Source organism: Micropterus dolomieu, linkage group LG18 (genome assembly GCF_021292245.1).
Source record: "Micropterus dolomieu isolate WLL.071019.BEF.003 ecotype Adirondacks linkage group LG18, ASM2129224v1, whole genome shotgun sequence".
Taxonomy (NCBI): Eukaryota; Metazoa; Chordata; class Actinopteri; order Centrarchiformes; family Centrarchidae; genus Micropterus; species Micropterus dolomieu.
The window spans coordinates 14,734,629-14,747,604 of NC_060167.1; the positions used below are offsets into that span (position 1 = coordinate 14,734,629).

The window sequence follows — 12,976 nt, forward strand, 5'->3', positions numbered from 1 at the left end:
GTTTTGCCCTTTAGTTGTTCTTGTGATAACAGTTTTTAATGGTCTTCATCACAGCTGTAACACAGTTTGACTTGGTTTGACTCTGCTGCTTTCAAATCTGCCTCCCATAAGCAGAAATCATTCAGCCAGATTGATTGCTTTGGTTTCCTAGTGCCTTTTTGATGCAGTATGCCCAATCCAATTCTGTTTTATTTGTTGCCCATCACAGATCTATCAGGAGCATGCTATTCCTTCCACGTGTTGTGGAAGCAACACTAGAGCTTCTTTTAATGAAGAGCAAAACAAGCAAGAGATTGGAAAGGATAAAACACATGACTACATAAATTCCCTCACAATTGATTTTTCCACCCTCTTAGGTCTCTGTTTAAACGGTGGCTGATAGAAAAAGCAAAGTAATGAATGTCTGTAGAAGGCCATTTACCGGAGAAATAGCCCTACTGCTGCGTTTTGTAACTTGTTGCATCGTTTAACTAGTCTTTCAGGCTTCTCCTGAACAATTTATTTTAGTTAACTTGAGTTTAATTTACCCGTTTCTCGTAATAGCATATACAACTATATTGATAATGAGGTAGTCCTGTCTGTATAGGGCAAACCATATATTCACCATATCAGATTATCTGGGAGACAAACACTTTCCTGACCTGCAGTTTTGCATTTTTTATACAGAAATATTTATATTTCTGACTCCGACTGCCAGTGACTCGTTGACTCCCTAATTAATTCATAATTATTTGAAATTAAATGTCCTACTCTTGACATTTCAAATTGCAGCTGTCCACTGCTGTGTGAAACTGATGTGAATTTATAAATCTGTTTATGCAAAATACAGCCATTGGATTAGCCAAAATGCCTGAGAAAAAACTATTCTACAAATAAATAAGACATGTTGGTATTGTAAGTGGCCTGGTTTGGCACAACTTGCAAAAAATTAAATATACCACATACAGTTAAAGGGCATGACACATCTGTAAAAAAAAAACAAACAGGTGAGTTGTGTATATTTTTGGCACCAGAGACTCCATACTGAACACCATTTTAACTCTTCATCATTTAATGTTTTGTATCCTTATAATTAATTTTGACATAAGGCTTTCAAGGATTTATTACATTGTTAAACTGTCACGGTGAAAAGTCACCATCACTTTAAGGTTTCAGAGTTTCATTCTTGGGTGTATTGTACCTGAGAGTTTAAACATTCAATAAAAATATTACATGTTCATATTCTTGTGACATTTGATAGTACTACCAAATGCATTGCACTTACCTGTTTTTGTTTCACTTCATTTTATTTTAATGCTCCTGTTATTTTTTTGTACCCCCACTTTTGAAATCACTTGCATTTATTTGATGTGCTTTAAATTTCCTTCTTTTTGCCTCCAAACATTTAATAATTTATTCGACAACTCGCATAACAAGTTATTATGGTGGCAACTTTTGCATCTTTCATCCCAACAATCGGCAGGTAAACAGTAGGAATACTGCATTCATGTTAAAAAATAATCTACCAGGAATGTACACTTGCACATATTTGATAAGCCAACACAGCATCTTGTCGGATGATGCTGCATCGGTGTGCCATCCCCACTGTGTCCACAGAGTGGCTTCTTTAAAATAAATTAGGGGACTGTGTTTTTTTTGTTTTTGTTGTTTTTTTTTTTAATGGAAAGCTAAAGATCAGTCTGAATACAGTCTTAAAAAAAACCCCAGTATTTTGACCCATAACACATGGTACAAAGGTTCAGGCAGTGGCACATTATTTTTCACCATCTGAATATCAAATCAAATCATAAGCAATTATCTGGAAACAAGTTAAGGGATGATAATAATTAAGACTCTTTTAAAGAGTTTTATAAAGGCCGTTTGTATTACAGGACCTTTTGATTACATGGTACATTTAAATTTTATAATGAGAGAAAGTGGTTGGTCACAGCAGGTGATCAGCACTGTGAGTGAAGGGGGCGGCTGCAGAATGAAAGAAAGGTCGACCCTTTGTTTTGTGCCTACGTGAAAGCAATCATAGTTAAGTATTCATTAAGTATTAAGTGTTTTGGTGTTTTCCTTTAAATACGACAACCTGTTGTGAACTACCTTGCTGCAAAGAGCAAAGTTTTGAATATTTCACCGTATCGTAGTTGTAATGATGTTTGACACATCATAGTGGGCATGAAGTGTCAAACATTATTACAACAAAGGAGTTTGAGGCAGCCAGGAGAATGTCATCTCTCATCGGCTGACAGTGTGCAGAGCGAACTGTGAAATAATTTGTCTGATTGTCTGAAAGCCAGGAGCAGGACTCTGCAACAATAACAACATGCCCTGTGGTCAAATCTCCATCACTGGTTAATAATCCTTCATATTTCTCACTCTCTGCCTTCTGCGCTTGCAGTACACATCAGCTTGCCTGCTATGAGTTTTCAAACAACGTGAGAAAAAGTTTTACTTGGGGGGGGAAGGAGATTGAGTTTGGTGTGACGAGAGAAACAAGAATACTTGTATGTTTTTCTATTACAACAAATATGAGTAATAACTCTGAGATCCATCATAATTGCCAGTTTGCAGTTGCAACATCACGTGCAGTTCGCGACATTGGAAGATTTACTTGTATAAATTCTTGTACATTTTTTTTAACAATGGGTCCTTGATTTCATATACAGTAGGCCAAACACTTTCAACCAGCATGACAACAATCGCTAGCATATTCTATCCTAGCTAGCTAGCTCGCTAATAATTTTTAGCTCTGAGTTGGTTTAAAACAAGAACATTGTACAATGGTCTTGAATATGAAAATGATGGTTACATACATGATATTTTGCCAAGGCTAAATCTGTATGTCCCAGGTAAAAATTCAGCATCCAAGCTAGTTGATGATCCATGTTACTATTGACTAAAATGTAGTTTCTGCTTCAAAATGACTTGATTTCATTCAGAAGAGTTATATTTGACAGATCATCAAACCAATTGTCCATTCATTCATCGTCAACCGCTTATCTTATTTAAAGGGGGGCAATCCCAGCTTACATCGGGCGAAAGGCGGGGTACACCCTGTACAGGTCGCCAGTCCATCAAAGGGCCACACATAGACAGACAACCACTCACATCCACACCTAAGGACAATTTTGGAGACACCAATTAACCTAGACTGCATGTCTTTGGATGGTGGGAGGAAGCCGGAGCACCCAGAGAGAACCCACGCAGACACGGGGAGAACATGCAAACTCCACACAGAAAGGGCAGAGCAACTGGCTGTGAGGCAACAGTGCTAACCACTGCATCACCGCCTCATAACCGAAATTGTCCCCCTTTTTGTTTCATATACAACATTATATTTTATTATGACATACTGACCAAACCAAAAATGTCACCGGATTTCATTTCAGAAATCTGGTCAACTTAACTTGAACAAGCAACACAGAAGCTATAATGGTTATGAGATTACCTTTAAGTAGTGCTGGGCAACGATTAAAATTTTGAATCGCATGATTTTCTTATGTGCAAAGTCGAATAATGAATTTTAAAGTAGTGTATTATGCGCTTTTAATTTAAATGTACTGCTAGACACAAGTGTAAATAACGTGGTTTGCAAACACTTTAAACAAATAAGGTGCTGTTTACCAGCAGTATTCTCTTTACACAGTAGCAATAAAATATTTTTTGTAAATCTCAACTTAAACATTAATGTAATCAAATATTACACCAGAATTGCCACTGCCAGGGCATTACCTTTTATCTAGCTTGTTGAAACAAGTTACTATCAGAGTCCAGTTTTCTTCTTTCAGTTTTTTTCTGAACAGGTATCAGCAGAAACATTTTTCTATTATAAGGGCGCAGCATAAACGGTCTATGTTCAATCAGTAGCAAGTTTCCCTGTTAGAGTGAGGTGAAGTGGTCAAGGTGTAGTGACAAGTGGGTGCGTTCCCGTTAAAACTGTTGCGGTTGTGCTCGCCTCACGCACACACCTGCCCGCCGCAGAAGTTGAATTGTCTTGAACTTTTTCTTCGCAACGCGCAGCACAAATCATTTGAAGAGAGACAGATCCTTGCTGTTTGAGTTTCCAGAATCTATTACTGTTTACTAAATAGGACATCAACAGGAGGGAATTCACATGGCAGAGCATCCCCGCAAAACTAGTAGACGTAGACCTATCAGTTAATGTTATGTAGCCTTTAATTTAAGTTAAATAGGCTACAGCTGTGTAGTGCACAAAAGCCATGGTTACTTTCAATAGAGCGCCTGCCGTTTACTCGCGGAGCGCAGTCTTCCTTACCTACTTCTCCCAAATCCTTCATCCTGCCAAAGCCTCCCTCCACGGCTTGTTTGGTTGGGTGATTTGCAGGCTGATCAACATCCCACCCCTCCTGTGACCCATGGTTTGATTGTATGTGTATTCAGAGCCAGTGAGCAACGGATTTTCAAACTAATAATAATTTTTTTTAAAACTGCGTTAATGTACGATAAAATAATTGTCGGGGTGAATTAATGAATGCGTTAACGCGATAATAACATGTTAACGTGCCCAGCCCTACCTTTTAAGTGTTACAAGAAAAAAGTTTTAAAGGAATGAGGACTAACAGATGGGTTTGGGAACCTAATGCAATCGGATAACAATCGGGGTAGTTTGACTTCCCAAAAGCAGGGCAATACATTACACACTCTGATACAGTAGCATCCAGAACCAGTTTCTAAACAGTGGGTAAATAAAACACAGAGGATGTTCCAGTCCTCAAAGGAGCTTTTTATTTTTACAATATACCAACTTGAACATTTAAGGGTAGTTTCTGCTAGACTTTGACCATATCAATGGTATCAGTTAATGTGAGTCAGTCCTTTGTCTGTCAAACAGGAAAAAGAAGTCGAAACAGCATGTCAGTCTATTCAACTCATTTGAGTCATTAATTGTGGTGTGCATCACCTGTGCTCATCTCCACTTTGCAAGAAAAACATTTGAGAAAGTAATTTTCAAAGAGGATTTAAGCAACATCACATTCTTCCCTCTCACACGCATTTGTTCAGGCAGAGCAGAAGGCTGGGTTTGTGATAATCCCCCAGCTCTTCAGTTTGTGGGTAGTAAGCAGGAGGTAAGTCTAGCGATTATAGCGCTTTTCAACACGGAGAGTGGGAGCTTTGGGCCAAAAAACAACAGTCAGAAATGTGAAAAGCCAGCACCCACCCACGTCTGGGCAGAGCGGCCCTCAAGAGGCACAGTGGTCAACAGTGCATAGGGCTTACCTGTCAAGAGTCTCATTGTGTCGAGAATGCAGTGGAGAGGAAACTCAGGGAAGCCAAAGAGGCCAAACAGCCAGAGAGGAAGGGGGGGGGGGTCTTTTTACAAATCCAAGAGTTTTAGAGAAGATTGGAGGATCAAAACCAAAACTCCATGCTGGATCAGTATTAAAGCGGCTCTTGAAGAAATCGCTCAGTCGAGGACTTACAAGAACAGTCTTATGCATGATATTCACTCGTCTTTCTTTCGTCCTTCTTGTTGTCTTCCACGTTTTCCGATTACTCTGTTTATCTCCTACCATGCACCAACTAACATCGTTCCCCATTGCTTCACGTCACACTACTTAAACCTGATGTCAGCAGCATCTCCAGGAGACAGTTTCTGTACCTTTTTCAAACCCACTTACAAGCTTGTCCTGGAAGTCTGTGTTTTTAAATCAATTTGTTCCACAACACGCCATCATGGCCCACAGCACTGGCCAGCGAGTCAACCTTGGCTTCTTCCTGGCTCTGGATCCCACAGGCATGGTTTGGTTATGCCCAGTCTGAGCTGCATAGATAGCAATGGTCCTATCTTTCTGTCCACCTGTTACAGCAGCCATTCACCTGTATAATCATATTAGCGGAAGCCTGAAGGAAGTGGAGAGCAAGAGGAGCTAGAATGGGGAACAAAGAAAAGAAGAGGAGCAAAGACAAACTGTCTGAAATCGCTCCCTTATACACTCATTCACTATCATCTAGATTAAATGGTTAAAGTTGCTTTAATTAAAATATTTATATTAAAGCAACGTTGTGTAAGATTTGGTGTGTAATTCACTGCTGTCATAAATAGGGACAGCTTTACACGTTATTTATACTTTAAAAACTAGCAAGTCAACAACTTTGCTAACAAAGCCACACATAAAGCTAGAGCGACAACACAACACAGCAATATTACTTACTAGTCCAACAGAAAGAAGGCTGGCTCGGTGTCTGTCTTACAGCCTTTTATTTCACAAAGTTCTCACCAATGTCTGGGAGCCTCTTGTTTAGCCACCATCTTCGTAGCGTCCTCCGTCAGTGCCCCCTTCTGTCTTTTGGTCTCTGCTAGTAGCTTAGCTAACGTTTCGTCCATGGAGGGTGCTGAGCTATGATATCCGAAGCTGAAAGAATACTGAGCTAGCATCTTCCAAAAAACTCTGTACTGTACATTCTATACTTCTTTGCTTCTTCTTATAGCTTGCTTGCTGAAGAATCGTGTCATGGTGCCATGGTGAGCATTAAGCCGTTGTCGTGATAGACGTCCAGCCCCGGATTCCAATGTTACACTCCCCGGCCCGGACTGGCAATAACAGAGATGCCATTTATTACAAGTCAGTGTACCGTCAAAATGATTTTGAAGCTGTTTTTTTAAGAAAAATTTAAGAAATTTTAAGAAAAAATACTACATAATGTTGCTTTAACAATGGATCAAATGACCATGTGTATGTGAGAGGGGGTGCTCGTAGAACTCTCACAGAATTCACTTGATTCTGTGGTTTCCCTGTTCCACAGAGCGTTTCAGCATCTTCCAGCCCATTGTTTTGGTTCACTCTAACCACTCTTATGCCAGGTGCATACTAGAGGATTTTCAAATCTTTTTTAAAAAATTTTAAAAATGTGGGATACCACAGACTAAACGACAAAATTATCCTATTTTCTATATTTAAATCTTAAGAACGCATAAACCAGATGATTCAGTCAAGACGCAGGACCACACACTTGGCATTTACACTGATCAATTTCGGAGATCTCATTGAAACTGGACTGATCAAACGTGACTTCAGACATAAACAAACATGGAGGCAGACTGTTACAGCTAGTTGCACTTGTGTGTGCTATGTTTTGCACAGAAAAACAAATAAAGAGAATAAAACTGAAATGAATGCTGGCTGTGTAAATAAGCAACTGCTTGTGAACATGATCACCATATCAAGTGAAAAGTTGATGTCAGTGGTGCATTTGGATCTTGTTTCCGTTGCCCACAAAATGGCCAAAGACATCAGTCAATGCAGGTTCAACTCTAAGGAGCAAACAATTTAAATTGTGTCCTCACTGAAAGGTGCAGTCTCATAATTTCAACTTTCACATATATAAAATTGTGCAGTTGGATTCAAATAAAATGACGAAGTAAATATAGTGCACTAAAAACTAAGTGTTAGAGGACGCAGCCAAAGTCAAACCAGGTAGTTACTTCCTGCTGGAATAATTCAACCTTGGTGGTTGTGTATGGCCATGTGGATCCAGTAATTATTAAATTACAAATCATTGCATTTTTCTTTTACAACCTTTAAAGAAACTCATCTGTCATCACGTTTTTGTGTATAAGAGGATGAGTCAAGATTGCATAATTAACTGAGAACCAGTAGCTTTGCTGTTTTCATACTTCGCAATTAATTTGCTTCTTCTGATACATGTGGACTGTGGTGTCTTTATCAGCCACTACTTGAAATGGGGGCTCCCACTGTTACCGCCGCTCATTTTATACTTTATTTTTGGACATTTCTGATGAATAGCAGGCAGCATAAAATGAACGCTTTGTCCACAGTAGCAGAAGCAGGCTCCACAATGTCAAGGTGTTTTCAAAAACCCTATCCTCTCTTCTTTTGCCAGCTTTTCTACCTCATCCAAAGTGCAAATACTTTTTAGCAATATGTTTTTTTCTGGCATTTCAATTTAGGTTGTTTCATGCACAAATTGAAAATGACGATGGAAACACACCAAGGGCCTGATTTACTAAAGGTTTGCATGAGCAAAATCGTGTGCAAACTTGATATCATCAGCAAATAAACACTAACCGTATGCACAGACAATGACGTCTTTCAAAAGTGCAAGATAGCTTCTGTTCTTTTAATACTTTTTCCTTAATGAATATGCAACAGGTAACCTGCAAATATTGCAAATATGCCTTTATTTACTACACGCAATGTGATCTAACAAGCTTACAAGCAATTTCATGTGAGTGCAACAGCATCTGTATTTAACAAGTTTGAAAAGAAGTTGCAAACGAATGAAAGAAGAGTAGACAAATTAACAATACTAGATATTATTCCATATCCAATATATAGCCTAGAAACAAAATTCTTATTTTATTTATTCGATGAACTATATGAATTTAATAGGTTTTTTTGTATTTCCTCAAAGCTTTGGCAATACTGTTGTATTAACATTCATGCCAATAAAGCAAATGTCATTTCGACCTGATTTCTTTTCTCTGTGAGATGGAAGAATTTAGAAAGTTGCGTGGTGCTGCAGAGAGCCCCCAGCTGCAGTATAGCGCATGGATCGTGCGTAAAATTCATCCAGCCAGAGGGAACGATCACCAACTGTTCACAGCGCACCGGTCGTAAAAGCGACACAACCCATTGTGTTGGAGAGGGAATGGGTCGTTGCGGTGTACAGGGCCAGGGACAGGAGATCACGGAGCGACCGGGCACGGTGCGGATGGTCTGTGATTGTTCCCTCTGGCTGGATGAAGCACGATCTGCTGGCATTTCCACGCGTCTGGGTCATTCCAGCATACTGTATCTGTTTCTGCTGGGGTTTCCCAAAGCTGTTTTTCAGGTCTGCTGTCCCAAGTACTTAGTGCAGTCTTATGCAGGATGGGCAGGTACATATGATTTCCACATACTCGGGACGCACTGAATGAAACAAACCAAGGTTTTTACGCAGTGGCTGCTTTCCCTCCAGACTCTCCATGGCGGAAACCATTAAAACATGCAAAACCCTCATTTAAATACTCCCACCTCCATTGTGTTTGCATCTGTTGTCATCTACGCAATAATTCTTAGTTGATCACCCATAACAGGTACTACAATTACACGTGCAATATTTTAGAATGCACACGCAATTTAGTACTTTTTATTTGGGATGTTAGTAATTCCGGCCCAAAGTGTATCCTAACCCATGTATCTACCAACACCATGTATCTGTTGTAACTTTCACTTCGTCTAACATCTTCTCATCTGTCTCATTTCTAGATACGGAGACATGGTGCCAAAGACGATTGCAGGGAAGATCTTCGGCTCTATCTGCTCCCTGAGCGGCGTGCTGGTGATAGCTCTGCCCGTCCCCGTTATCGTCTCCAACTTCAGTCGCATCTACCACCAGAACCAGAGAGCAGACAAGCGGCGTGCTCAGAAGGTAAATGTCAGTGTCTTTAACCATCCAATCTTCAACAAACAGGGAGAGTTGAGGTTGAGGGTTATGTGTGGGTTAAATAAGTGCGTTGGAGAGTGTGCACATACATATTACCTGGCCATTATGAGTGTATGGTCTTGATTTTCAGATATTATTAAGGAAATGACACTGAACAGGAGGTTGAAGTGTTGGGTAAAAACGAGGGTGGGGGGACAGTAATGGTTTTGCCTGAAAAACACATTTGAATATTTTGATCATTAAAATAATGACAGCAGGATAAAAGATCTTGATGACAGATTAGTTTCTTTTTTCATGAAAAGGACAGAGGACACATTTTACAAACTTTATAAAAAGGTGACGGTGAAAAGGATTGACCCCAATTATGAATTCAATGCTTGCAGAGCAAATCGATGTCCTTCAACCTACATCATCCCACATTTTTCAACACCATCTCTCACACACACAGGAAATTTGTTGCCCTTCAGACCCACATTATTCATTGTCCTTCCACATATGCACACACACTCCCTATCTCTGTCACTTTCTCAAAAGTGCACACACACTCCCGCGCACACTTAAAATCCAAGTACCAAATGTTAGCTATCCACTCACTACACTCACCCAGTGGGCTTGACCTTTCTATGGGTTTAGATAAGAGTGCTATTAAGTTAGAGAGCAGCTGCTGATAGCTAATTGAGGAGGGAAATGTCTGGTTTTAATCCATAGTGATATAAGACTCCTAGGTGGCTGTTTTTCTCATTAATATACTGCTTTGAATCAGCAGAAGTAAAATGGAATTTACTTTTCCAGCTCACAATGGAGTGAACTCCTGCACCTTCATGTGATCCAGTTTGACTCTCGGGTGGTTAAATTCTAAGAAAAATCCATTTGAACCCTGAGTGTTGTGATTATCTCATAAAGTGAACCCCACTTTATCCTGCTGATTTTGGGGATCAAATCAGAAATAATTTCAGAGTCACAAACAGCTTGTCAGTGGAAATAAAATAAAGCAAAGTAAGTTTAGATACCATCAAGACAAAGCATATTAATGACTGTAGTTTATACAGATGGTTTGACGAGATATATATATATATATATATATATATATATATATATATATATATATATATATATATATATATCTCTTCAACAATAAAGGGAGTGCTCTGTCTGATCAGGGCCAGAGAGTGCTGAGACAGGCAGAGAGAAAAATAATAATTTAGACTGGGTGCTTTTTAAAGGGTAATGGTATTTTGATATTGTAGGTTTTATTTGTATTGATAGCAATAGTTTACTTTAGAGAAAAATAATATCACTGTAAATTATGCCCAACACAGCAGTCAGTCTGCAGTTAAAATAGTTTCTTTTGTGTTTGATGTACTTATTGCAAGCATCTTTGGACAATGTATGTGGTTTTAACATAGGTGTCATTTACATTAGGGGCCGCTGGGGACATGTCCCCACCCCTTTTTGAAATGGATGATTTTGTCCTCTCTACTTTTTTAAAGTATTAGCTAAAAGTTTTCTGCAAATTAGCTTGCAACAAGAAATGTTAAATAACAAATACAAATTCTACAAAAAAGGTTTACTTGCACACTATAAATAAATGAATAAAATGCAATGTAAATATATTAAAAACATTTATGCCTAAAAAGGTAACTCTTCACTCAAGAGGCATTTCTGTTAATCATTTAGTACTCTGTACTTGTTTGATTGATTTCCCCTGCAGGATTGTTTTATTTTCCTCCTTCTTAGCAGTGGTTGTAAAACATGTTTTAGACCACAGTGGGACAGTAAAACTCTTATTAATGAAGTTCTTTTAGACTCAGTGGCTCCTCTGGCTTATCCATCCCATTAAATTAGTGCGAGGAGAAACTCTGGATACATCACCCATTTTAAATGAGGAATTAATTCATGAAATTAAAAAGACATCCCATCTTATTGCAGGTTTTCAGCTGCAGTCATCGTGGGACTGGTAATGGAAGACACTGACCCACCAGTGTTAACATTTTTAAGAACAACACTGGCCTGACATGTTTTATAAAGTGTTATATTACACACTAATCCCAAGTATTGTTCTTTAAATCAGTCATGTAAATTAATAGGGCAGTGAGTGGGTTGAACTGAAGAATTTACTTAACTAATTAGTGTTATTAGATATGTTGAGAGAACAGTCTCTCCAAAAAGTGCATTTAGTAGCCATTTATCATAGAAAGCTGCAGACCGGGTTTGCCCCTTTGTCATGGAATTGTGCATGTTAAACAACATTAACATAACTTTTTAAGTTGATATGGTGAGCTTGCTTGAACAGTTGCTTATTTACACATCCAGCAGTTATGGTGCAACATTATCATTCATTTGGAGTTGTTTTTTTGCCACCTGATACATGTAACTGCTTTTAGCTCCATTTTGGTCTTTCCTAATAGAAATATCTGACTCTTTAGCTGCTGCTTGCCAACTTTGTCAGTCTTTGGGAAGGTAGTGTACAGTGGTTTACTGGAAACAGATGCCTTTTTATGCTGAAAACAACACGATGCGAGCAGTGAGTAGACCAAAATTAAAAATCAAAAGCATGAGCCAAAAGACACTAGAAAGCTCAAGGGAACTGCAGTGTGGTAATAATTCTCTGTAGGTTTGTCACCTGATCAATTGTTAATATAAAATATTGAAATCCAAAGTTCATTAGAAACAGCAGGCAGCGCAGCAACTTTTAATCCAATATGGTTGAGAAGTTCTTAGAGATCGGAAAAATAATGAAAGTTTTTAACATTTATAATTAAAACCAACAGAATAGTTAGTGCGAGTACCTTATTATTATTGCTTCCCCTTGGACATATTGTACCTAAACATGGCATTTCTTTTCATATTTATGCTGATGACACACAAATATACTTGCCCATCAGATCCACAGACCCTGGATTGCTGAGTTCACTTAACAACTGCCTTTGTGAAGTTAAAAAATGGATGTCAAATAATTTCCTCCAGCTGAACTCAGACAAAACAGAAATCCTGGTCATCGGGTCCCAGCAGATGGCAAATCAAATACTGCCATCTGCTGGTTCCCTAGTAAATCACATTAAGCCTGTGGCAAAGAACCTTGGTGTTTGGTTTGATAGTAATTTAAATTTCGAGCAGCACACCACAAAGCTTGTTCAATCATGTTTTTATCAACTTATAAATATAGCAAAAATTCGATCTATGTTAACTTCTAGCCATCTTACACGCCTTCATCTCATCACGCCTGGATTATTGCAACAGCCTTTTCACCTGTTTAACCCAAAAATCTATTGATCGACTCCAGACTGTCCAGAACTCAGCTGCCAGGCTTTTAACCAGAACAAAGAAATATGACCACATTACTCCTATTTTAGCTTCATTACACTGGCTCCCAGTATGTTTTAGAATTGACTTTAAAATTCTATTGATCACTTTTAAAGCTCTTCATGGCCTCTCGCCTTGTTATATTTCTGACCTTTTAGTCCCATACGCACCAGCACGTACCTTGAGATCCTCGGGCAGAGGTCTGTTGTCTGTTCCAGAGTCTCGACTGAAAACTAAAGGGGACAGAGCGTTTGCTGTCAGGGCCCCGAGGCTCTGG

At 38.9% G+C, this 12,976-nt stretch overlaps 1 protein-coding gene across 6 annotated transcripts in view; it reads left to right on the forward strand.

Moving 5' to 3' along the window:
* The window catches only part of LOC123956317 (potassium voltage-gated channel subfamily D member 3-like), a 158,257-nt gene that overhangs the window by 127,933 nt on the left and 17,348 nt on the right, over nt 1-12,976 (forward strand). For 5 of the 6 annotated variants that reach the window (XR_006821507.1, XR_006821508.1, XR_006821509.1 and 2 more), the window contains exon 3: nt 9,219-9,387. Coding sequence is in view for 3 of the 6 variants with exons in the window: in XM_046028421.1 (XP_045884377.1) it covers nt 9,219-9,387 (169 nt within the window). In the remaining 3 variants the exon portion in view is untranslated. The remainder of the gene's footprint in view (nt 1-9,218; nt 9,388-12,976) is intronic. The other variant, XM_046028423.1, reaches the window with a different exon arrangement.